We start from the raw sequence: 27,988 nt of genomic DNA, 5'->3' as shown, positions 1-27,988 counted from the left end.
GTACAAGTGTGTAGTCACAGTGTCATATTAATTGATCATATTAAAACCCACAGAACCATCACGGGAATGAACACACAAAATATTGGTATCTTCTGTGCTCATGAGTTGGCTGGCCGATTACGTTTAAGACCACGCTCTGCAGGCCAAAGGTGAACGGGGAGATTTATTCCAAAACATTAAAGAATTTAAAGATGCATTGAAAGATCCCGATTATCATAAACATGTGTTTTAACATCATCACAATCTGATTCATAAACTAATACTTATGATATAGATATACAATCAAATTATTTTGGCAGATATTTTGGGAGATGTGGAAAGATCTTGTCTCATTTTAAATCACCATCAAAGATGGATTATGGCGTGTTATGACCACCCCCACCGGTCTATGCAGGAGTATTGATTCTGCGTCCACCCACATCGTTGCTACTACTGCGGGCACCTGTCACCTATAACCTGTTCTCAGGTTGAAAAATTGTTGCGTTTCTGAAATGACCCTTCGTTTTCTTTGGGACACTGCAGATAACCCGCTTAGATATTAAGTGAATGCAATCGCACGGAGAATTCTCTGCCCACTTACATGGATGAAATTGTTACCTCGGGTTGATTGGACCGACTAAGAAGGTCCCACCTCTGCTACTGTGTATGCTGTATTTGCAAATAAGTGATCCGAAAGCCTTTGATCCACTGGCCGCTCTTTGAAGTGTTAGTGGGAAGAGCACATTCGACTCCACATTAGAACTTGTGAAATGTAGACAACAGATAATAAAGCTGCTGGAACAGTCCTCGGCTTAGTAACACTCAAATAAGGATCTTGAAATCAGGTCTGACACAACTGACCTTCGGAATAAGGACTTTGGGCCCGAAAGCTTTAACTTCAAGATAACTTCAAGATAACTTCAAGGGTAGCTGCAAAGCCTTCGACACTTATGAAGTCCGAACAAAAGGTGTTTGCAGTTTATCCAGACTTAAACGTCCACTTCTGTGCAAACTATCCCAGACAACAATATAACATGTCGCCTCTGACAAAATTCCGAAAATCATGAAGCTGGCGTCATAGCGGGCAATGTGCCCAACATGAAAAACATCCGATTGATGGCATAATTAACTGAAGTAATATGAAAGAACCGGGTAGCACTATAGAGTTATCATGGTAATATGAAAGACTCGGTTTGCTATACCGAGTTTTTGTTTTACGCCACACTCAGCAATATTCCAGCTAAATGGCGGCAGTCTGTAAATGTTCTAGTGATTGACATCATGAGCATCGATCTACACCACTGAGATACAATGCCATGTGTCAACCAAGTCAGTGAACATGACCATCCGATCCCGGAAGTCGCCGATGTCCAGTTAACACCCTATTCGATCGATCTACACCACTGAGATACAATGCCATGTGTCAACCAAGTCAGTGAACATGACCATCCGATCCCGGAAGTCGCCGAGGTCCAGTTAACACCCTATTCGATCGATCTACACCACTGAGATACAATGTCATGTGTCAACCAAGTCAGTGAACATGACCATCCGATCCCGGAAGTCGCCGAGGTCCAGTTAACACCCTATTCGATCGATCTACACCACTGAGATACAATGTCATGTGTCAACCAAGTCAGTGAACATGACCATCCGATCCCGGAAGTCGCCGAGGTCCAGTTTACACCCTATTCTCCACGGGCAGATATAAAGGTGGTTGTCGGACACACAACAGCATGAGCATGAGTTGGGATACAACGGCATGTATCAACCAAGTCAGTGAGTCTGACCACCAAATACCGCCAGTCGTCTCTAAGGACAACCAGTTCTGTACCGGATGTTCACACGTCGAATGACAAAGATATTCCAGCTAAATAAAGACTCGTGACTGACGGAGGTTATGACAGTAATATAAACGAATTGGATACCACGAGAACTTTATTATATTAATATGAACGATTCGAGGGGCACGTCAGAGTAACTACACTAATATGAATAAAACCGTAGTTTATGAAAGATTGAGTAGCATATTCATTGACAGAATGGAACTGTGTAGGTAGGTCATAACCAAACAGCCTGCATAATCGATGATGAGGTTTCAGTGGCATTCTCTGTGTTTAAAGAATATACATCACGTACAAAAGTACTTTTTAACAAGCCATAGGGCACATGTTTAAATCAAGTCTAGTTTTGTCACGCAGTACCAGGGAATTGCAAGCCAATTTGATTTGAAACATATTGTGGGAGTTTTGTTTGATTGGTGTCGCAGGTGCAAAGGATGTGCTCTCATCTACATGTCAACACTGACATGTATCACCTGTGTCACCTGTGTGTAACTGTCTGACACGTCGCATTAACTACGGCTTGGTGAAGCAAGGCATAAGGTATCATGTCCCTTGAGGAACATCAGCTGTTTCATCATCCCTGGAAATGCATAGTTCTTGACTCGTAAATTTGCAACCGGATCTGACGGAGTGACAAGTGACTCATCTGTACAATATATCCTTCAGTGGATATACAAATATATGTTTCAGATATGTACGAAGGTTGTCAGCAGAATTGTTCATCATTCTTTGACTGATGTAGGAGCAAACAGAGGCTAATGATTTAAACTTCATAAAAGCGAGTAGCGCCTACGTGCTGTGAGATCTTGAACCCACATGGACGTGGAGAGTGTGTGTTCCAGTTGTTGGAGTAATCAGCTTCTTCTAACGCCAACACAATGCAGATGAAAACACGATACGGTGAAACCGATCGCGGCGACAACCCGTAATTTGAACGTTCCCTTTGAGAATCATTCATTTATTCATAGTGTTGGTTCCATGTGTTTATTTTTCTCTGTACAAGATTGAGGGGGGGATAAGACAAGAACAACATCACAGACATTAATAAACTTTATAATTGAAATGTATTGACTCAATATTGGTTTTGCTACCAAAAGAATCACTGGTATATATTTTTTTTCAGATAGAAACAGATTACATCTTTGCAAAATCGAAACTTTATATGAAAAATCTGCATTTTCGTCAGTTGAAAAAATGAATGATCTGAAATATTTCAATAGATGTTAAAAATGCAAAATATTCCCTACTGTCCGTTTGAGAGTTAGATAACAATGTGTTTTGGAATTTAAGATCAGATCATATGATGCTTGTGAGTCAATGTCTCCCACTGGTAACAGGGCCCATGACCTTATACGGTGTCACCGAGAGCACAATTTATCACCCCTGCTACAGTCAGAGTCTTTGAAAATTGGCAATTTCCGAAGTTGGATTGAGATTGTTTAGAATTGAGAAATTTCATTACTTCGTTAAACGCAATCTTATCTCTCTATGATCTCAAGAGCGGGTTGTGCAGCATTCGAACACATCCCCAGCATGTATGGCCGTTCTGAGCAGATGAACCTTTATCCATTCTGTAGATAACGTTAAACATCACTGCTGTTCCATATGTAAGAGTATGTCTTTATTCCATAAACCATTAAATTCATCTGTCGGCAAACCTAAAACAATAAATATTCTAATTCCGTTTCTATTCAGGGATTAACTTTGACAGTCACCCATCGATTTTAGATGAGTTGTATTAAGGCGCCTTGTCAATATCTTAGCTGCTTCCTTATCGATCAGTCTGGGTATACACCCCCACTTCCGGTCAAAAACATCAACCCCATATCCGTTCCTTGGTTCTTCACCGAGAAAATGGCCAAGATGAGGCAACTTGACTTTGTTATCATCACCTCTATCCACAGACCGTCAAATCATGTTGCGACATTTCTGTTATTGTAAATTGCATTTCTCAGTGGAGAAATACTCACAGGAATTGAATTAGCAACAGTGTCATTGAATCAACAGAGCTCTGGGTGACGGGGCATCAATGTAACATAAGCAACACGTAACCATAACGCCAGAAAATAATATCTCCCGATTATCTGCCGAAAATGACTCAATTTTGCGTTGAGGTAAATATAGCTGTGAAACGAATAGGATAATGAGTTACGACACCCGGTGTTCTGGTGTACCACTGGCCAATCAAACAATTTTCATGAACATTGCTTCTTTGTCGCTTTCGTTTAAGGTCATGCACCAATCATACGACGATAGCATTTGACATGTCTTTAAATATATACACACAACTTGAAATATTGTGAGTGTCCTTTCTTGGTGAATGAAAACGTTCCAGCGTGAATGGTCAAGCAAAACAGAAGCTTACAATTTCCGAAGGAAAAAAACTTTGATAATGGATACTCAATCAAACTGATTTACAGGTGGGAATTGGTTTAATGTAAGGAAGTAAACATTTTTCAAAAGTTCCTCTCGGCTTTCAACAACACTGTAACCGCCGTCACACTTCGTAGCTAAGTAGGAAGTATTGAATCTAATCAAATGCATTAATACCGTAAAGCGTAGTTTTGTGCTCGTATGCATCTAGGAAATGTAACATACGGGTACCGATTAGTTTCTGCTAAACTGGAACAGTTTGGGTCAGTGTTTTAACATTGCAATGATGTTTACTGGTGTATGTATCTCCTAAATCTGTCATATTGTTACAGATTAGAACACAAACATTTGACGTTTCTTCTTCAAGGCACAGTGCCATTTCTCGGTAAGTGGCTGGGTGGGTTAGATGGCTCACTTTGAGTGCTGATAATTAGGTACCTGACTCTGAGAGTGTGGGTTCGAATCCCGGACTGGACTCAACCAAACGAAAATACTAGAATCTGTACTTTATTGCATTGAGAAAGAGTAATCCCAAATACAACATGTGTTATCATGGAATTTCCCTCTGCTCCTAAAAAATGCATTACATTGCGACAGATTAAAAAAAATGTCACGATGTTAAAATATAAGACATAAAAACCTGACCCACTAACATTTCTTGAGGATTCTCTGCTCCTTCTCTCTTTCCGATACAACGCCCACCGTGTGATAAGAAATTGAGGTCATGGTATATACTGATATAATCCACCGTTTCCCACTACAGACGTACTGCTGCTTATACGACCCTGCCGGCGAGATATTCCACCCCCACAATCCGACTGAAGAATTAAGTATTTGACCCCCTTCGTCGTTCAGCTTATTAAACGTACTCCATCCAGGGTAGGGTATACGCTGATGACATCGATTGTATGTCATCATGTAGATTGCTGTCAAATCTGTAATGACCGAACTGTCTTTCGCAAAGGGTCGCGCGTTTCAATGCTCCTTAATCTAATTTGATATTATACATTTTCGCTCAATTTGACCAAATTAGTTGTTCGTCCTCTCGAAGTCTTGCAGATCTCAACTTGAATAAAGGGTACTAGGTTACAGTCATGTGATCTGCTGGAATCGACCGTGCTGATTGGACGTAGGCAAGTTTCTCCTTCACCATGTCTGGTATCGAGGCTACGTGAATTGCACACATTGTGTACCACGCTCAGTAGTAATCAGATCACCATGTAGGACTCCAACAAACCAGCACTGTCGTCGGCACACATTCGACAGGATTTCACATGCATACAAAAATAGAAGGTTTTGTAATCGGAACTTTATATGGCTGGACGAGACCCTGCATGATTCACCTCCTCCCACGCACACGAAGTCACATGACGTGAATGTTAAATACTCTCTGTCTCCGATATTGTGCGGTCAATATGTTTTTCTTTAAATGATCTTGTCCATTCACACGCTATCTTTTTGACGTTACTTACAGCGAGCACGCTAGTCAGTTTCATGCTTTGTCATACGCTCGTGAAATAAATCTACAACTGGAATGAACCGTGCAGCAAAAGTTACTCCTATCACTAACGATGTGCTTGCTTCTCTGGCTGTTTCTCTTTACAATATCCGCTTGTCGTGAGGAACAAGGACTTGTTTCTCAATAATGGTCCGCGATTTTTTAACACCTCTAATATATACGTTAGTTTGAAAACTGAAATGCTGCTCAAAGCGGCTTCAAGTAGACCATCCCTTTGAACTTCCAAATATTTTGTGGGGTAGCCTAGTCGCCACACGTAAGACGCGGTTTGATTTCTAAAAGTAGGTAAGCTGTGTGAAGCCCATTTTCTGGAGTCTCCCTCAGGAGTGAGTGACAGAGTTTAGTTTTACGCCGCACTCAGCAATATTACAGCTATATGACAGAGGTCTGTAAATAATCGAGTCTTTAACTTGGATATCCCCCCAGTGCCAAAACCAAACAAAAAAGTGTTTCTCTGAGTCAGTGGGTGAACGAGTTTACTTTTACGCCGCAGTCAGCAATATTCCCGTTATATGTAAATAATCGAGTCTGGACCAGACAATCCAGTGATCAACAACATGAGCATCGACCTGTGCAAATGGAAACCGATGACATGTGTCAACCAAGTCAGCGAGCCTGACCACCCGATCCCGTTAGTCGCTCCTTACGACAAGTACAGTCGCCTTATATGGCAAGCATGGACTGATGAAGACCTATTCTACTTCGGGACCTTCACGGGTTCTCCCTCTGGAGATTATGCTACGTTATAAACTGTGGTGTAAAACCATACTCACTTTTGGGAAAAGCACGTTTTTAAGGTTATTCTAGGGCGGTAAATCGGTAGTAAACACAGTATAATGTATCTGGAGAGGATTCAAAGATTTCGTGTATTGTGTCAACAATGGTGTTTGACTTACATTATAAATGCTCTCTCAATTACGCCATTAATAAAGTCTTAAGACGGAAGGATCACGAGGCAGTTTAAACGAAATCAAAGGTCGAATCTTCCAAAATTCTGGTATGTCAAGGGGACTCGCCTTTACATTTGTGAATCTCATTTTATTTATATTCCTGGGTACCGTAATACCGTTCGTAATATATTAACATTCCTAAACCTAAGACAAACTATGGAGTTACGACAGGCTGTCACGTTTCGTGCATAGGGACCCGGATTTATTATCCTTGCTTATATCCAGCAGCAGCAGCATTAGCAGTAAAACACACACCAGGAACAATACCGAAGGTTGCACCAACACCAACTTACACCAGGAACAATACCGACGGTTGCACCAACACCAACTTACACCAGGAACAATACCGACGGTTGCACCAACACCAACTTACACCAGGAACAATACCGACGGTTGCACCAACACCAACTTACACCAGGAACAATATCGAAGGTTGCACAACACCAACTTACACCAGGAACAATACCGACGGTTGCACCAACACCAAGTTACACCAGGAACAATACCGGAAACAGTACTAACTTCAAGGCACACACAATTCAGCACCAATACTGCAAATAGTACCAGCATCAACATCACCACAAACACCACCACCAATACCGGAAGTAGCACCAACATCAAAATCAAGACACACACCAGCACCAATACAGGGAATAGTACCAACGTACACACACACACACTTACACACTTACACCAGCACCAATATCGGAAATAGTACCAACGTCAAAACACACACACACACACACACACACACACACACACACACACACACTTACACCAGCACCAATATCGGAAATAGTACCAACGTCAAAACACACACACACACACACACACACACACACACACACACACACACACACACACACACTTACACCAGCACCAATACCGGAAATAGTACCAACACTAACACACATACCAGCACCAATACCCGAAGTAGTACTAACGTCAACATCAACACACACAGTAGCACCAATACCGGAAGTATTACCAACATCAACGCACAATGGGACCGCACACATTGTCCAGTCAACACTCTTCACTGCATGGTGTTCATCGACCTTGCACAGGACAATCACGCTACATTATGTCCGATGTATCTGCTATCGGCATTGAGGAATGACCTTTGCCTACATTCCCAACCCCATGAAGTTGCAGGGGGCATAATTAAAGAAAATATCACATATGGGCTTATAAATTTTATTCATAGAGAAAATACTTTGACCTTTAAGACTTGAACAAATCTCAAAATGTCAATAGTTTGGGTTCGCTTATTAACTTAACCACAGGATCCGGGCATCTATTTCACGTCATCCGACACGCTGTCATAAATCAAATGCAGTCGTTGCGCTGAGAAAACTGCAGAGCTCTCGAGCTGTTTCGGTTTTTTTCAAAATTGTTTTTAGGGCTCCAAGCACTGTGTCCACCCGCTGATAAATACAAAAAGTGCGTTTAGCAAAGTTAGTTAAAAATCATCTGACACATGGGATATTCGTAATATCAGATATGAACGAAAGCTGTAAAGATCGGAATGGAACTAGAAGTTCATTATTTCCTAAAGCCTACATGGCTACTTAGATGACAGAAATATGCAGTTAGTCTATTCTGGACCAGACCATTCAATGACTGACTTCCTGGAACATGTCTCAGAACCAGCGTTAAATATTTCTTTTTTCGAATCTTATTACTGTAAATTTGGATTATCATTACAAGAGAAGAATGGACGTAACATCTAGTGTCCTACAGAATACACGTCCCTAGCAACCAATGCAGATCGGGGTCAGGCTGTATATCCAGCCGCTGAACGATCACACCCGACTATGTGGGATGATATTCAGACAGACAGAGAAACACAGAGTCAGCATTCATTAAAAACAAATATTATTCTACAATATATTCCCAGCTTGTTGGTTGTTGTTTACCGCTGTACTCAGCAGTATTCCAACTATGTGGCGGCGGTCTGTAAAATACTGTGAACCGCGCAATTGGGATACGATGACATGTGTCAACCAAGTCAGCGTGCCTGCCTACCGGATCCAGCTAGTCGCCTCTTACAAGCATGGGTTGTTGAAGACCGATCCTAACCCGGATCTTCACGGGTTCCATTTATAGAGATTTTACATTCACACATGATTGTGTGTGGGGTGAACGTCAAGCGGAACGACGGATACTTCAGTAGCAGTTCAAACAGTAGCTTGCTGTCTATGAAAACCCGTATTAGGAGTCAAGGACGAGCAACAACCGCGAACATCAACCGGCGTGTTACGACTCAGTAATGAAATGCTATCTGTCTATCAGTTACTTCTCCTTTCATTGTCAGTAAGGTTTATGTTACATCTCGATACAAAATCTTAGATATGCATACCGGCTAAAGCATCCACTCGTCAAGCTGAAGATCCGGGTTCGATTCCCCAAGTAGATCAGTGTGTGAAGTCCATTTAGAATATCGCTAAAGGTGGCCTAAAACCACACTCACTCACTCACCTATATATCACTCATATCCAGGAAATTCATTGTTGAATGCATTTCGATTACACTTGTCTAAGTATAATACAATGCATCAATGTTTGTTCCTGTTCCCGAACCTTAATTTGTCAAAGGTGCCCCAAAAGCCCAAGCAAACCTGAGGCTCTTCCATTAGCTGTGACATATCAACTGAACATTCTAAGATTATTCAATATTTAACATGTGTCTGCCCTCCCAATGTAGGTGGGCGTCGATTTTATTGAAGCGATAAACGCAGCCTATTTTCACGCACTTCTACGTCGTGACATTAAACAGCTGTAGGAAGGTGAGAAATCTCTCACAAATACATATCATGGGAATGAGTGTGTTCTGGTTACAGAACTAGAGCACATTAAATAATCAATCACGAAAATCTTCTTAAAGGAAGATATGTCACATTATCAGTATAGCGATGATGATTCTGTAGAAAACGAATATTTCATAGCTTTGTTCTCATTCATATACCTCTCGTGTGGGAAACATCATTCTCTTCCCACGAAGGTTACTTGTCATATCTTCCCACAAACCCCTGTTCTAATATGGCCATATTTCCCAGTTTTCATAATATCACCTAGCGGCAAAAATGGCAACGCGAGTTATCCTCCTTCTTTTTTGCCAATCAGAACATGTGTTACATCGACTTGACTGAACTTGATTGATACAAGCAAATCAGATGTCCCCTCATTTGCCGGGACCACGTGTTGATGTGACACACAAGAATCTAATTGTTAGCTTGTGGTGACGCTCTTGAACCTTCCTTTACAGGAATGGGTTCTGTCTAGATGAAACATTTGCGTTGGGAAAGAGGTTCTAACTTTCCCGAGAGCATACCTCAACTACCAAGGCCATACGAAAGGTCACTCTCGAAACATCGTCGCTGACTGCACAGCTGAATCTGATTGCAACCAATCACCAGCCCTGAACACCCACACCATGAAAGGGTCGTGTTAGAACAGAGGTTCGCATGAAGATATAACAGGTACCTTCTGTTTCCCCTCTGATGAATCTGGACTTGTAGGAGGAATGCGTAGGAGTGATGCCAGGAGGACGACATGGAGATGCTGCAATTCACACCATAACAGTTTTATATTTCATTTAAACTCCCGACGGAACATCCTCAGAGTTTACTTTTGTGAGGCTTTTATTACATGGATAGATATATCCCAATATAAAACCACTTTTGTAAATGTAAATATACCATGAGGAATAAGTATTCGCTTTTAACATGAATTACTCTTCCTTGTGTCCTGACAGTATCTTTCCACATGGTATTAAACCTAGCGTCTGTTTCTGGTGATAACTCACTGTTCGCAATTCTATCTACATCTGTTTGTCGAGACTTGTTTTAAACAAGGGAATTGAATTTAAGCTATGCATAAAAATGTGTTTTGTTTGAAGAAACATCAGATGTGATCATTCACTCCGTGTCCGAGTATGTCCGTGACTTCCTGACAGAGTTGACCTTTGACCATCACAAATAGAGAGTGAGTTTAGCAGTATTTCCGCAATGTTACGGATGTCAGCAATGTCACCGGAAATGGGATTCACACATTGCACCCATATGGGGAATGGAACCCCTAGTCTTAAACCACTATGTTTATCCACTGCCCCTATCTAAAATCTTGTCTCGTGTAAGTCTCAGTAGAACTTATTTCATATTGGGAGATATCGGATTTTGATGTTCTGTTGGACTGTTGTTCCATTTGGATACTGAACACAATTAAAAAGTCACATCTTGAAAATCTGACGTCAGCTTCAGAACAAGATCAAAATCCGCAAGACGCAAGAAGACTATTGTGATTTTCTTTTATCCACTTCAAGCCAATGCAGTCATTAAACACTTCACTTCTGGCGCCTGTCTTGGTGCTGTAGTTGCACCTACAAAAGCTGAGGCCTTCTTCGAAACTTCATAGCACATTCACACAAAAGCTGACGCCTTCGCGCTCCAATGACATCAGAACACGACGGGTTTACGTTAAATCGCGGCAAAACTGAAGCATACTCTGGATGAATGAAGTTAGATTCCATCTACAAATATCAACCAAAGTACCGTGGCGCAGAGACCATATACCGACGTCGGTATATGGTCTCTGTGTGGCATAACCATACACCATGAAACTGAAATCCGACGACCCTGAATATGATACACTGACATACTTGCAAGTCCCGAAACTGATAATTCAAACCTGGAGAAGGCAAACGTGGCATATCTTCAGCACACCCCATTCTGACAAACATCCAGATGAGAGTAGGTTATTATGAGGAACACTTCACCTGAAAGTATGCCACACTAAGATACCCCCAGTTCCAGAATGTGATACCTTGTGATGCCTTCAACAGCAGACTGTGATACATCGAGACACCTTCAGAATGTAATAGCTTTGGGTGTCTTCAAAGCCAGAATGTAATACCTTGTGATAATTGTAAGCCAGAATTCAGATACCTTCACCCCATTTATGTCATAAAATCTTCAGATACAGTCAAGTCCAGAATATGATACCTTGTGATATCATATCAGAAAGTAATGCCTTGTGATACCATCAACGCATGAATGTGATACCTCGAGACACATTTTAATGTGACATCTTGAGATACCTTCAACCACAGAATATGATACCTTTAGATACCTTTAACCACAGAATGTATACTTTGAGATTCCTTCAACTCCAGAATGCGATACCTTGAGATACCCTCAACGCCAGAATGTGATACCTGGAGATACCCTCAGCGCCAGACTATGATACCTGGAGATATCCTCAACCCCAGAAGGATACCTTGGGATACTTTCAACGGCGGAATGTCAAACCTTGAGGTATGTCCTACCTCAGAATGTTATACTCTGAGTTACGTTCAACGTCAGAATGTCAAACCTTGAGGTATGTTCTACCTCAGAATGTTATACTCTGAGTTACGTTCAACGTCAGAATGTCAAACCTTGAGGTATGTCCTACCTCAGAATGTTATACTCCGAGTTACGTTCAACGTCAGAATGTCAAACCTTGAGGTATGTTCTACCTCAGAATGTTATACTCTGAGTTACGTTCAACGTCAGAATGTCAAACCTTGAGGTATGTCCTACCTCAGAATGTTATACTCTGAGTTACGTTCAACGTCAGAATGTCAAACCTTGAGGTATGTTCTACCTCAGAATGTTATACTCTGAGTTACGTTCAACGTCAGAATGTCAAACCTTGAGGTATGTTCTACCTCAGAATGTTATACTCCGAGTTACGTTCAACGTCAGAATGTCAAACCTTGAGGTATGTTCTACCTCAGAATGTTATACTCTGAGTTACGTTCAACGTCAGAATGTCAAACCTTGAGGTATGTCCTACCTCAGAATGTTATACTCTGAGTTACGTTCAACGTCAGAATTTTAATGATGGAAAGCATACACGCACAGGCGCGTATTCCTGTGTTCTCAGAATATGATGTCCTACAGTTGGTGAATATGGGGCTAAACATGCAACTATATTCAACTGAAATGTGGCTACATTCCACAATATCCTGGCCAGCCATCTTCAGAATCATTCATGAGGCTGAAGAGGTTCTTTTGGATACTACGGCAGATTCGACAATCAATTTAAGCGACCTTCACATTTATTTTAACCTTACGTTAGAAACCTATCTTGAAAACGTTTCTTCTAACTTAGGATTTCAACAAAAACATACGTTAGCATTAACTTTAACTTGCCCTTTTTAGAAGACAACCTGCAACGAAACCACGTTTCAAAGGGTTTAAAACGTAAGAATTTTTAAAAAAGCAGCAGCTCAATATGCCCCTAAGTAATTGGCTATGGGCACGCAAAGTCCAATTGAACATTTTATTCAAAGCCTTAAATAATGAAGGAATTCACTATGGCGGTTACGAGGCTAAACTGATATTGTCTGAATAGAGACGTGGTTGATCGCTCTGGCGCCATCCACACTACTGGCTTATAGCTCACTGTGGTTCGGGAACCTAAGTGCTATCTGGGCCCTCATCGAGGATTTCTAAACGTCTGTTTTTCATGAATGGATTCGGCAAAATGAGAGCAGCATTCTTCCAGCGTGATCGATTTCTTGGCACTGTGAGGTAACTTGTTACCTCCAAAGGAAGATTTCGTACTGTAACGGAGCGTTGGACATCTATCTTGAACTTATTGTCTAACCAATGTTAACACATGGTGTTGTCATCTGGCACTTTCAGGAAACATGTATCACGTCACTCCATCTCTCTGTCACTCAGACATCCATCTCACTGTCACTCAGGCATCCATCTCTCTGTCATTCAGGCATCCATCTCACTGTTGTTGAGGCATTCATCTCACTGTCACTCAGGCATCCATCTCACTGTTAATGAGGCATTCATCTCTCTGTCACTCAGGCATCCATCTCACTGTCACTCAGGAATCCACCTCACTGTCACTCAGGCATCCATCTCACTGTTATTGAGGCATTCATCTCACTGTCACTCAGGCATCCATCTCACTGTTATTGAGGCATTCATCTCACTGTCACTCAGGCATCCATCTCACTGTCACTCAGGAATCCATCTCACTGTCACTCAGGCATCCATCTCACTGTTATTGAGGCATTCATCTCACTGTCACTCAGGAATCCATCTCACTGTCACTCAGGCATCCATCTCACTGTTGTTGAGGCATTCATCTCACTGTCACTCGGGCATCCATCTCACTGTTATTGAGGCATTCATCTCACTGTCACTCAGGCATCCATCTCACTGTCACTCAGGAATCCATCTCACTGTCACTCAGGCATCCATCTCACTGTCACTCAGGAATCCATCTCACTGTCACTCAGGCATCCATCTCACTGTTTTTGAGGCATTCATCTCACTGTCACTCAGGCATCCATCTCACTGTTATTCAGGCATCCATCTCACTGTCACTCACGCGTCTATCTCACTGACACTCAGACATCTATCTCACTGTCAGCAAGGCATCCATCTCACTGTCACTCAGGCATCCATCTCACAGTCAGTCAGGATTTTAATATTCAAATCACGCCAAGAACGCTGACCATGCTTGTTACGCTGAAAAAGTAGATGTTTTAATTACACTGAAGAGAGGAAGTCAAAACAATATGTCACTTTTTCACTCACTTTATGCCGTAATCAGTGGCAACAATGATCTTTCTCTTAAACCTCAAGTCCCTGCTAAATGCGGTATGTACACGGAAAGGGCCGAGTAGTGGCAAGAGTAGTACCTTCATTCAAGGACAGTCACTGATGTGTGGGCGGACGGCTGTCGAGCGACCACAGCGTACGGATCAATATTTATATCTTCAAAGAATGAATCAAAGCTTAAGATCTCTGACATCCAGTACGTTCAGGTAGGATATTACACTGGCAGTAATGTCGATTGCCCAATCGTGTATGTAGAAACAGTGGACTCCATCACCACGCCGGTCCATTGACGTTTCACCGAATCATTGCGAGATTGTAAGCTAAGCCATGTAGATACGTAGATGTCTGCGTGATATCCTTCTCATATACACTGTTCAAAAAAAGAAACGCAAAACCCAAGTATCAGTGAAACGTTGGTGTTATTCAAGGACGTGTAGATCAGCCGAAAACAAAGATACATGAATGAAATTCAGTGGACCAATGCTATCTTGTCCACATTTCATGAGAATAACAGTCATATCAGTCATTACTGCTGTCCACCAGGTGGTGTTGACGTCACTTCCATCTCTCTGTCACTCAGGCATCCATCTCACTGTTATTCAGGCATCCATCTCTCTGTCACTCAGGCATCCATCTCATTGTCACTCAGGCATCCATCTCACTGTCACTCAGGCATCCACCTCACTGTCACTCAGGCATCCATCTCACTGTTATTCAGGCATCCATCTCACTGTTATAAAGAACTCAATGATACCACTAATTGTAGTACTTCATATCGGAAGTTCTTTATAAACTGCGGTTATAAAGAACTCAAAGATACCACTAATTGTAGTACTTCATATCGGAAGTTCTTTATAAACTGCGGTTATAAAGAACTCAAAGATAACACTAATTCTAGTGCTTCATATCGGAAGTATTTTTATAAAATGCGGTTATAAAGAACTCAAACATACCACTAATTGTATATAGCAGCTCTTTACTTCCGTAAATATTCATCAACCACTACTTTTAGTTCTCTGCAACAGTCGACTTATTATTTCTACGTTACTGTTATATCATGGGTTTATCAAAAATAACTCACAAATTCTGCAAACTATCCATAGTACTTCGGTTGGGGCGGCTTCATTTCTATCTCTGAAACGTTTCCTGTCCGGGTAAGATTGGTGAATGGGAAGATTAACTCAGACATGGATTTTTCAGAGGAGATCCGATTTATGTAAAGTACATCTGTTACTTCGGACTTCTCTAAAAATGTCCACCATAGCAGTGCTATTTACATGAACAAACACCAGTTACAGTTGTCTATAACACTTGCAATAGAAGCACTGTTAGTAGTATATTCACCTACCACACAAGAATACATTAATATTTAACAATTACTGTACAACCACTGTTATTTTATAACACTCCTTATACAAATGACTGTTATCACATATCACGTTACAGGAACTGTAGTAATCCCAGTCTGTAGTGCCCGTTACCTAACCACTGTTGTTTATAACACTCCTTATACAAATGACTGTTATCACATATCACGTTACAGGAACTGTAGTAATCCCAGTCTGTAGTGTCCGTTACCTAACCACTGTTGTTTATAACAACCACCATAAGAACAGATGTATATTATATAACAATGACAAATACGTTGTTTCAAAGGCATTTAGAAGTTGGAGGAATCAAACTAAAAGTGCTTTATGGTTCAACTTCTTTATTATGCAAGGTCACAACGTTTCGAGAACTGATGTTTTGTGTTCTTTTAACCTGATAGCCAGTGGTCGACCAGTTTCACCAATATATGTCTCTTTACAACTGCATTGGATCTGGTAGATGCATCCTGCTGGGTTGTTGCATTTAGGTGTTGATGGCCCACGTCCATTAGCTGATAGTAGCGTTTTCAGGTTGGTGTCGCTACGGAAGGTGACGTCTATTCCTGTTGTTTTCTTGATGAGACGGCTGATGCGATGACTTATCTGGCCATGGTATGGTATGTTAATTCTGATGGGGGAAGGTTCTGGTTTAGTTGACTTGGGAGTTTCTTTCAGGGTCTTGGTGATGGTGTTGCTGACTTAAAGAACACAAAACATCAGTTCAAAATTTGGATCAGAAGTCTGCTGTATGTGAACACATCATGCACAACCCCAATCACAAGATTGTTTGGGACAACACCAGGACATTAGTTAGGAACGCCAATGACATAAAAAAACGGAAGCTCCTAGAAGCCATTGCAATCAAGCGGAACAATCCCTCAATCAACAGAGACGGAGGTGTTTACTTACCAAATGCATGGAACCACCTTATCCACAGTGACTAATCTTTATCCAAACATCTTTACCTGTAACTCGTTAACCTAATCAACACAAGCCTGCACACCAATCAGTTGAAGACTGTACATAATTTGAAGCCTGCACATCTATCAATCGAAGCCTGTACATCAATTAATAGAAACCTGTATATCTTGTTACCCATTGTTATCAGTCTACTGTTATGTGTATATATACTGCAACCCTTTAGTTTTACCCTCACTGCAGCTGAAGAAGAGACTAGAATCTGTCTCGAAACGTTGTGACCTTGCATAATAAAGAAGTTGAGCCATAAAGCACTTTTAGAATGACAAATACAACACTGATTTTCTAACGACCAAAAACTGGTTACATGATTCACAATACAAACACTGTTATCTGTGATACTTTAAGTTACAAAGCATCAAAGGTGACCATACCTCCCACACCTTAACGTAGGCTTGAGGTAGTCTTAACGTTATGGTGGCCGATATTCCCATATCTTAACATAAACTTAAGGAAATCTTAGCGCCAAGGCGACCCTAACTTTATACCTTCACACATACATACAGTCATAACACTAAGGTGACCGTAAGTCCGATATACTAACATAGATTTTAGGTAAAGGCTTAGCTCTAGGATAGCCATAAGTCAAATACCTTTCCATGGACGTAAGTTTGTCTTAACACTGAGGATTAGTACAACAGATGCAGATGGTTCGTATCCTTCTGTATTTATTTAAAAAGAAACATTAAAAAAATATTATAGAAAATGTTTACAGAAATTTATGAACACAAGTGTCATGTTTCAGGTTGGAATATCTTGCGAAGTCTGACAGCTAACAGCGAAGTCTGAGAATATACTTTCAGGAACCAGATTGTGTACTTAGTAGTGTAAACCATGAGTCGTATGATCTCGGGTTTACGTTCTTACAATATTTCATAATTTTAAGAGCAGTGAAAGCAAACAAAATTTACACTCTCCAAATAATTTTCTTGGCTCTTCCAATGAATACATTGCGGAGATTCATAAAGGTCCCCTAACACTATCACTGTCACGCCCCGCTTGAAATATAACCCGAATATATTTTGTCAGATATAAACTAGATATTTCGCCTTCCACGGGTTGCCGTGACAACGCCTCCTTTCATCGTTAATGCACTTGAATGTCTGCTCCAGAGAACATCCAGTTACGATTATCAGCTGATAATACCATTTGACGTACAAGGCGTGAAAGCCGTGAAAATTACAGGAACGAATCACTGAACACCTTTAATAATTCAAAAGTGATATTCCAAGCCTATATCTCCGCTTTGTTGTCAGTATACTGCTGATATTAACGGTCAAGCTCACACCAGCGTGATATACTATCTTCGATGGTAAGGGGAATTTAACTCCATTCTGTTAAGATATATTCCCCGGAAACTGTCGTCACCACGGTTCCTTTTGTGATTAAAAAAGACGACGGTATAGATACCAGTTGGTTAGAATTTCATGAAATTTCATAAGCAGCCGGTGACTTCACTTCCAGAACTAAGTAATGGCGCTAATTAGGACGCCGGTGTTTATTAAATGAAAATAGACATAGGCGTGACAGTTCACATCATCATCACTGGGCACGCTACTGTGACAGAGCTAGCCATTTAGTTTACCTCGACACGTTACTGGAAAAAAGCGTATTGATTTCACGCCTTGATATAATCATATACGTCTCATAATAGAAAAGACAGCTAATAACTCATTTCTATATAACTAACTGGTTTTCAATTTTTGTTTGTTTTTCCCCCTCAAAATCTACTGAGCGAGAGTGCATCGGCGCATAAACATCTTGTGTTATCATTTTACAAGTTGGGCGACCCAATGTCAAGGTTTAAACCCGTCAGTCATGCTTAAATTTGATTGTGGCCCAAAGGTTCAAAGGTTAAGCCCAAGCTCGTGCTCTCTCCACCTAAACAGGCTATCTTACGTCAGAAAACGTCCGTCTCCGCGAGCAGAGAAGTTGATATAGGTCCTGTCTGGCTCCCCACCGGCGATGCTCTCGAGGATGACCTTTGTTCGCTAAATAGATCAATCGTGGTTTACGTCACAGTAGGAATTGTGACGTCATTAGGAAAAGAAAACTCCTGTAGAGGGCGGGCCAAACATCCCCGTATCCGCATTTTGCATGTGGCATGTAAAGGTCAACTGTAAGCTGGATTAGGGGGTAGCTGTTTTCTTTGCAACTTATTAAAGGGTTTTTTGAATTGTTAGCTGGCGGTCCCGTTCACCGCCACTGCTATCGTCCACACCGGAAGTAGTTCCCAGTCAACATATTACGCAGTGAATGGTAAAGGTCACAAGTCACACATAACGAACTAGCGTCACACCAAATTCACAGGGAGAAGGGGTGGGTTTGTTTACAGGGACGAAAATGTCGTCATGAATGAGTGTGGGTGCCACTAGGACACTGGGGCTTGGATGTTTATCGTACAATATTTTCGTTCGTGCGTACTGAGGATGTCGTAAGCCAGACGTTAATGGCGTGTGAAATCCCACTATTGAATATTGAACCAGGACTTACAGCTGATGCAGAAAGTGGAGCTTGCATCACTCCTTCCGCCTGGGATCATATTCCGACATAATGGTGCATGTTTTAAAAAGATAAAACACCATAAGAATACAGAAAACGGTTGTTGGATCAGCTTCGAAATTATAGAGTGAGAGAGTGTGTTTAGTTCCAGTTATATGGCAGAGGTCTGTAAATAACTGAGTGCGAACCAGACAGTTCAGTAACCAACATCACGGGGGTCGATCTGCTCGACTGGGATACAATAGTAATTAGCAATAGTAGATCTATGCCATTCAATACTAGTAGAAGACAGAAATGGGCGTCACATATTGTATGCAAGAGGGAATCTTCGACATATGCAAGAGGGACTCTTCGACATATGCAAGAGGGACTCTTCGACATATGCAAGAGGAAGTCTTCGACATATGCCAGAGGGACTCTTCGACTAACGAACGCTTTAACCACACGTTTGCTTCACCGCCCGCAAACAAATTAATGAACAGATTAGACAAAATGATCGCTAATATATATTTTGTGAAAATTTTTTTTCATGGTTTTGATTCAAATATCCAATATTCATCGGGAAATAGAAGGCAATGTAACGTACATGAGAGGAAACTCTGGTGTATTCCACATTCATGCCGTAATTTATACTTCTTTCACACAACGGCATGAGTGAGTGAGTGAGTGAGTGTGGTTTAAAGCGATAACACCTTTGTGAAAGAAAGCACAAATGTAATACTGACAAGAGAAGGTGGGATGACCTATTGGTAAATAAAATGTTCAATCATCATATCGAAGACCCGGGTTTAATTCCACAGAGAGAAACAATAAGTGAAGACCATTTCTGGCGTTCCCCGCAGTATTGTGTGTGGAATATTGTAAAAAGCGGGGTAAAACTAAACTCGCGTATAGACAGTTACGGACAAAGTTCAAAACATGAAAAAAACAATATACAGATGACAGCTTCTTCTTTGTTGTATAACATGAGGTTTTTGGACTACTTCTTGCCCTTTCTTCAGGTGAAGAAGTGTCTAAATGTCTACCCGTGAAGGTCCCGGACAGAACAGGCCTTCAGCAACCCATGCTTCCTATAAAAGGCTACTCTGCTTGTGGTAAGAGGCGATTAACGGGATCGGGTGGTCAGGCTCGCTGACTTGGTTGACACATGTCGTCGGTTCCCAATTGCGCGGATCGATGCTCATGTTGTTGATGACTGGATTGCCTGGTCCATACTCAATTATTTACAGACCGCCGCCATATAGCTGGAATATTGCTGAGTGCGGCGTAAAACTAAACTCACTCACTCACTCAAACCGTCTGCCAAGAATCTCATTGAAACATAATTATGGCGGACACGGATTCGAACCCTCGGCTATAGGTTTCTGTAACGAATGCTAGACACAACTGTGCAATGCGAGTTCCTAAGACGCCGAGGGCACATGCACTCCGTTGAACCACATGATAAGGTGACAAGAATGTTGAGAGATCAGCTATATTGTTCCGCCTAGTGACGGTGACGTCGTCAGCCACGCAACAGCCACGTACACGTCGCGGCTCATCGTTCTTAATTACATGAAGAGTTTCCATTTAGTGGCCTACGGTTTCCAACCATATAACTTAATGCTATTGTTGTAGGGCGGGGTTCCACGATGTGACCCGGGGGCTCTGTGGTTATTGCCTGGGTGGGGGTACTACGTGTGGGGGATAGTTGCCCTTGCCCCAGGTGTCAAATTTCAAAGAACCTCTTACAGTTTATAAAACATCGTGTAAATATTTTGATAGGAATTCTTTACACAAAGCGCTTGTCCAAGGTGAACGAACACGCAAAAGTTTAAGTGGTGAGAAAAAGTGAAGTGCAACTGAAGTACATGTGTCTGAAAAGATTTCGGTATATTTCCCTTTAACCAGCTGTCATATTACTGCCGTACACAAAACATGAACCTATCAAACATCTGGAATCAATTTGTTTTTAACGTTTGTTTATAATATTAATATCGGGCTAGTTATTCTCGAAACGTTCGTAGTTCTACAAACTTCTTTAAGCCATTTATAACACACTGGCTACGATCAAAGTTAAGAATTCTTAGGGCTAGGAATGCTTCGAGAATAAGGGCCCACGGGCCCTTTCTACAAAACTGTGGTAAGCCTAAGATCTCGTAACTTAGTATTCGCACCTCCTGTGTTATAACATAGCAGGTACGAATACTACGAGAAAAGTTACGATATCTCAGGCTTACGAGAGTTTTGTAAAAGACAGCCCGGGGACTAGATTCTGGAAGCTCTCTTAGCTTTAAGACAGTCGTAAGTGCCAAACATTAACATTAATTTACGACTATCTCAACGCTAAGACAAGTTCGAAGATCAAGGCCCAGGATGTCAAAACCTATTTCTGGTAAGCTAGCCTAGTGGGTCAAAAGACGTAATGCTCAGGTAGAGAACACACCCCAAAGAAACATTATCACAAAGTCTGTACTAAAAGAGGCGGAGATTCCTACCATATCTTAATCTTGTGTTTAAGCATCACCTAAAACAGAGACGACTCCCAGGTTCATGTTTTGTTGTGATTTATGTTCTATTGTTCCTACCACTTTATGATTATTCAGCAAAACGTATACTCTGGGGGCGCATCTTGTCTCCGATTCATATATCTGACAACAAACGTTCATTGAAGGAAGCGTAGCCTATACAGATGAAATATCGCCGAAATTTAACTCCTTTAGAAAAGGCTAACGTGCTCCTGTACGTTTCAAACTGCATTGCTCTCTGCGGGGGTGAAGTCTGTGTTGTAATATGGAGACACAGAACTTTATTGCCTCGTAAAATATTAAAAGGCCTCCCTTTGACATATTTATTATTTCCGATATCGAACGCTATGAATTTCAATGGGAGATCAAGGTTTAAGAATAATAAGATGGTTCAGCAATTTCTTTGAGCTGAAATTGCTCAATTCTGAGGAAGACTTAATGGCACTGCTATGTATCAAATATACCATAGATACAACATATATATTGTGAAAGGTGAAAATACGATTTTTTTTACTTCGTTCCTCATCTGGTCGTTGACTTCTGACTTTGCACTCTCACAACAGTGTATCAGTCTTCAAAAAAACTTCGTTCAGTAGATAAATTCCTACTTCATCTGCGCAGTGCTCGGTCCTCTACCGGCCGAACATTATTTCATGCGAACCCGACAGAATTATGCACCTTGGCGCGCTATTTACGAACATCCTATATCCCGAAATAAGTTCGGCAAACACCGACAGCACTGTGTGTTTTTGATGTACGGAGCAGTTGTTTACATTCCATATATGGCAAGTGTTTTCTGTTTGGAAACTGATCGCTTCGACGTTTCAATTATCGAGTTCAGGCACGTCGTAAAGGATAATATGTCTTTTATTGCACAAATAGGAAGCTAAAGTGAGTGCATATGCCCTAATATTGTCGAAAATATGACATCGTGCCTTTAATGTCAACCAGGGGGGGCTTCATTGTATCCATTTAGAGTAAACTCAAGTGCAAAAGTAAGTACACGTATTGGTATGGATTATTTCCCAAACAAAACCAACATAAAGTGAAAAACGTCTGCATGTTTGAGCTGATTCCGTCGAATCACACATGCATGGTAATTACTAGAGGCATACAACGCAGTCAACAGCAATTATCAATATTAGATAATAACTGCGTATATTGTCAAAGGCCCATATCAAGATGTCCTATTATCAACAGCGGAGCGAACACGAGCAATTCTAATGTCGCAGGTTTGGGGTTTCGAACAGCCATTCTACTAGAATGTTCTGGTACACAAGGCAGACAATGATGAGACTAATGAGACACTTCAACAAGACTGGTCAGACATATGAAACTCCCAGAACTTGAAGAAAAAGAATGACCATCCCGCACGAAGACCTTCATCTGCGCAACCGGATGCTGAGAGTGACGTCATCAGCATAAACGGCACTGGGTCACGACTGTGTGATATCAGCATCCAGGCCTATTGACCATTTTATGTTGACATCGACTAAATCGTTCAGGTGGGGCGAGAAGCGTGAGGCTCTGACAATGTCGCAAATGGTTGTCATATATGTGGTGTGTTTATAACACTTAAACATAAAATTCGCCTTTGGCCTTTGGAAAATAACAACAAGACACTAGGTATCTGCAGGACTCTTTTGCACGTGCGGTTATTTTGGGAAAATGGGATTTTTACCATGGGCATGTTCGACAGCTCGATGGTTGTGCTTGATGCTCAGTAAACATTTAATTTTAAAAAAGTTGATTTTTCAACTTTGTCCAGCACTATCTCTCGCCTCAAACTCTCGAGAAAAAACTGTATTCCTCCATCCATTGTTAACCACAAAAATGGCTTTCCAAATCTTGAAAGGTTCAGGTCAATAATTACTGCATATGTCATCTGTCAGATTGACGGAAATAACAATTGTTTGCAACTCGGGACTTCCTCGTTCTTCCTCATTACCTGTGGACATAATCTGTACAAGTTATCGGCAAAATCTTGAGTGAACATGATTTTCAAAGATATTTCACAGTAAATTCAGATGTCAGTGCTTTAGGCCAGCGCTGAAGAAGATCGTGTTTTTCCCTGTCACTTTTGTTATGTATGGTACAGTTGGTTTGCAGTGAGGATAGAATTAATGGAAAGTTTGCAGAAGGTTGTCAAATTTGAACATCAACAATGACGGAGGTGTTTTACGGCAAATTGATATTGTATGGGCGCTTCATGTAGGACTGTCCTGTCCTGGGGGGATTTCAAACAAACCGCTTCGTTATATTATTAGTGTGTTGATAGTACGAGAGATTTGCAATATTCCAGCAATACCACGTACGGAGACTCCAGAAACAAGGTTCACACATTGCCTCCATGTGGGGAACCGAGGGCGGTCTTTGACGTGACGAGCAACGCTTTATCCACTTGGCTGAATAACCGCCCCTTGGTTTAGTATTGATTACCAATAAATCAGAGGTTTTAGAAATCTGGACACAGGAACATCAGGGTGGTAGGTTTTGAAACTACTTTTCTCGGAAAATCCTATTAATTTCGTGAAACTTAAACATACAAACACATTTGTCGGTGTCTGGCAAAGATACCAGAGTTTATGCATTTTCAGTACAAGGTAAACAGATAGCAAGACATATATACCAGTGATTGCACTTCAACATACAAACACATTTGTCGGTGTCTGGCAAATATACCAGAGTTTATGCATTTCCAGTACAAGGTAAACAGATAGCAAGACATATATATCAGTGATTACACTTCAACACGCATACATTTGACACAACGTTAGGGAAATAGATCACCTTGAAATACATGATAAGTCAGTTCAGCAATAATCATAAACTCTCTGGCAGTACTTCGCAAATCTCTCCCATTGGCTTGACCATGTAAAGGATTCAATGCCGTCTACTGTAGAAATGAGATTTTACTATATACAATACATATCACACATAAGAACCAAAGTTTATCTAGTGTGATGTTAATGACTGTTCGCCTTCAGAGTCGATATAGATAAAAGAAAACTTACAGGATCGCCATCTGATTACTAATAATACTTGCATATGAGGTGGTGGGGTAGCTTTTATAGCGCTCACACAGCAAAGACCCGAATTCTGTTTCCCACGTGTGTACAATACATGAAGCCCCTCATCGGCATGATATTGAGGGAATATTGCAAAAAGCGTCGTAAAACCTTACTCACCCAGTAACCCAGGTGTACATACCCTGAAAAAAATAAGCCCTTGCACACACACATTCTGAAGGTCGGTCGTGGAAATGTCCTGTGTGGTATTATACGTGCTATTCAGATAAAGGTGAACATTACTGATGAAGAAATATTTTATTTTAAATATCTAATGGAAAATAAATCTAAATTTAGAACGTTCCCGTCAGAGGATAATCGGTCTGTTATCTCCCAAAGCAGATTCTTTTGAAAACAGGAAAAATAAATGGAAATCAGATGATATCAAAACGTTTAAGCTAAACAAAAGTAGTCATCGAAAGAGAGGATTTTTTTGACAAACGGGAAAAGTATGCAACTGAGTAGTCACAAAGAGAAAATTTAATATATATTTCAACAAACAGAAAATATAGCAAACACTAGGTGAATTTAATCCGTCTAAGCATTTTCGCGCTTTAAATAAGACGAAGTGTTCTAAAATGCAAGTATCAAATTCCTAATTCAAATCTGGGACAGAGGTGCGTCGCCTTTGACAAAGCAAAGCACAGGATATGAAAGATGGGCCAGAATATACAAGGGACATAACTCGGGCAAGCTTAACAAACACATCTGAAATGGCTATTTCTTCCGAATGTTCCTACGCGAATGATTAACGCGAAATGCGGTTAAGACATATATTAGAAAAATGTTTTAAGTACCATTAAGGGTTTATGTAGCTTAAAATGAAGGTTCAGAGGTTTGTCAATAAGAATGAGGAAATGGAATATCAAAATTAGTTCGTTGTTTTGCATTAAAACATCAGACATAAAAAAGGACAAAATAAATATTAAATAAGTAATAAAAAAAACCCACATCAGCACCCCCTGACGTGCAAGTAGAAGCGCACGTCCAAGTAAGTGAAGGAGTGAATGACTGTGTTCAAATAAGGGTGTTTGAGTTTAATAATTTCCACTAGATCAGATTTGTTAAATTTACGCTTCAACTGTGACCAAAGGTTTTCAGAAAACGAATTCGCAGGCCATTTGTTAGAAATAGTTCTGCATCACTCTTACAAATATGAGTGAGTGACTGTTTTTAGCAATATTCCAGCAAAATCACATCGTTGGACAACAGAAATGGGTCAAAGACATTCCACCCATGATGAAATTGAACCCAGGTCTTCGGTGTGACAAGCGAACGCTTTAACCATTAAGCTACCCCACCATCCTCCTGATTACAAGAAATAAGGAATGAAATACATTCGATTCACACGAAATAAACACCATTTCAATTATCCGTTCCATATTGATACTGGGGACGATATACTAAGTATCTGGTCTTGGTGTGTGTCGATTCATGGTCTGAATGTGACGTCCATGAACAGTATAGGACGAAGCATCCAGACAGGGTTGGTGCCTGGATACCGTTTTCCTCTTTGTCCTCACCACAAGTACACACGTCCTGTCCATAAGTGTAAGTCGGACAGGTCCTGATGTACTCACACAGTCGTCGTGTACAGATGACGGTCATTTTACACTTGCTACGTCCTTTTACCAAGGCGCCCCTAACATCACCTGATACCTTTATATTCCAGTTATCTATTCTTTTCGAATACCTTAAGTGTTTAGAGTTGAATACATACTGCATGTGCAGCGATCCGTTCGTAATGCGGACTCGATTTTCAAGTCATTGATTTCTCTGCAACCGGACCAAGTTGAAGTTTGTAATTTAACCTGTCTGTGGTTACTCGTCTTCATGACATGCGTTTGTTTTATCAGCTGTTTTGTGCAGCGTCGTTTACTCGCCTCGTGATGTAGCTGTTTATTGACAGTCACGCAGATCGCTTTGACAGGCAACGACAGGGAAAGACTTAAGTTTGCCAAACAGCAAATGTCGTCTTCAGTGTATCATAATCACATTACTGTAATCGCAGTCTTCATGGCCGAACTAGCATAGTAATTGAGACGATTGCATGATGAAAACTGGGCGCTGGGGTAGCCTAGTGGTTAAACCGTTCGTATAGTCACCCCGAAGACCCGGGTTCGATTCCTCACATGAGTGCAGTGTGTGAAGCTCATTTCCGGTATCCTCCGCCGTGATATTACAAAAATATGGCTAAAGGTGTCGTAAAACTAAACTCACGCACTCACACGCTTCATAGGAAAACAAGTATAGTATTAAGATATTATAAACGACCATCATCACCAGGATATCGTAATCAAATTACTATCATCTCATTATCTAACTATCACGATCAAAGTATGGTGATCAAGCTTTACCGATCGTTGTATGACACTCGCGAACTAAAGAACCTGTTATCCAAAACTTTTGCCTATTTTATTCAAAAGTCCTTTGTACGCAGTTACCTTTCTTTCTTATGAACCAGTAACTTCATCAGTACCAAGCTTGGTGTCTTTGATACAGGGCAGCAGATTAGCTCGTTTTCACCCAAGTATAAAGTTGCATTGTTTGTCATTCCACTGTGTCACAGAGGTAATCCAGCACGTACTGAGAGTATATCCATTAACTTTTAAGCAACATCTAGCATATCGGAAACAGTTTAAGATTGTAACAAGTATATCTGAGATGTTTGACATATGAAAATAATATGTTTGACCATACTTAGCAGGCTTCGCTTCATTACTGGCATGGCATTTAGCAAGGAAGGAAGAGACGGAAAGGAAACCCTATACATCCCACATGATCTGCTCCTACCCAGGGATAGCGCTGACATACTAGTCACTTTTAATTAGTCATATGTACCATCATCATCATCATCATCATCATCGTCATCATCATCATCACCATCATCAACAACATTCTCATTTGCATCAACAACATCATCAGCATCGACATCGTCACCATCTTCATCTTCATCGTCATCATCATCATCACCATCATCATCATCATCATCATTGTCATCATCAACAACATCTGCATGATCAACATCATCATCAGTTGTCATTGTCATGACTGTGTTTTCGTCTACTTCATAGTCAACTAAAGGTCATCAAAGTCGTAAGCCACGAACACCACTAATTGATAATCAGCATCATCATCATCATCATCATCATCATCATCATCGTCGTCGTCGTCGTCCTCAACATTGTTACCACATTGCATTCTGCACGATCAGCACCAATATCAGTATCTATATTTGTTTGTTCAAATCATCTGGAAGTATCCGCTCCAC

The 27,988-nt window shown here is 40.9% G+C and overlaps 1 protein-coding gene across 1 annotated transcript in view; it reads right to left on the bottom strand.

The window, feature by feature from the left end:
* The window catches only part of LOC137255548 (uncharacterized), a 61,710-nt gene extending 33,950 nt beyond the window's left edge, over positions 1-27,760 (bottom strand). The window contains exon 1 of the mRNA XM_067792975.1: positions 27,559-27,760. Within this exon, the coding sequence (XP_067649076.1) occupies positions 27,559-27,760 (202 nt within the window). The remainder of the gene's footprint in view (positions 1-27,558) is intronic.
* Positions 27,761-27,988: the final 228 nt, after the last annotated feature.

The sequence above is a fragment of the Haliotis asinina genome, chromosome 11 (genome assembly GCF_037392515.1).
Source record: "Haliotis asinina isolate JCU_RB_2024 chromosome 11, JCU_Hal_asi_v2, whole genome shotgun sequence".
Classification (NCBI taxonomy): domain Eukaryota; kingdom Metazoa; phylum Mollusca; class Gastropoda; order Lepetellida; family Haliotidae; genus Haliotis; species Haliotis asinina.
This window is presented reverse-complemented; position numbering and strand designations above follow the sequence as displayed.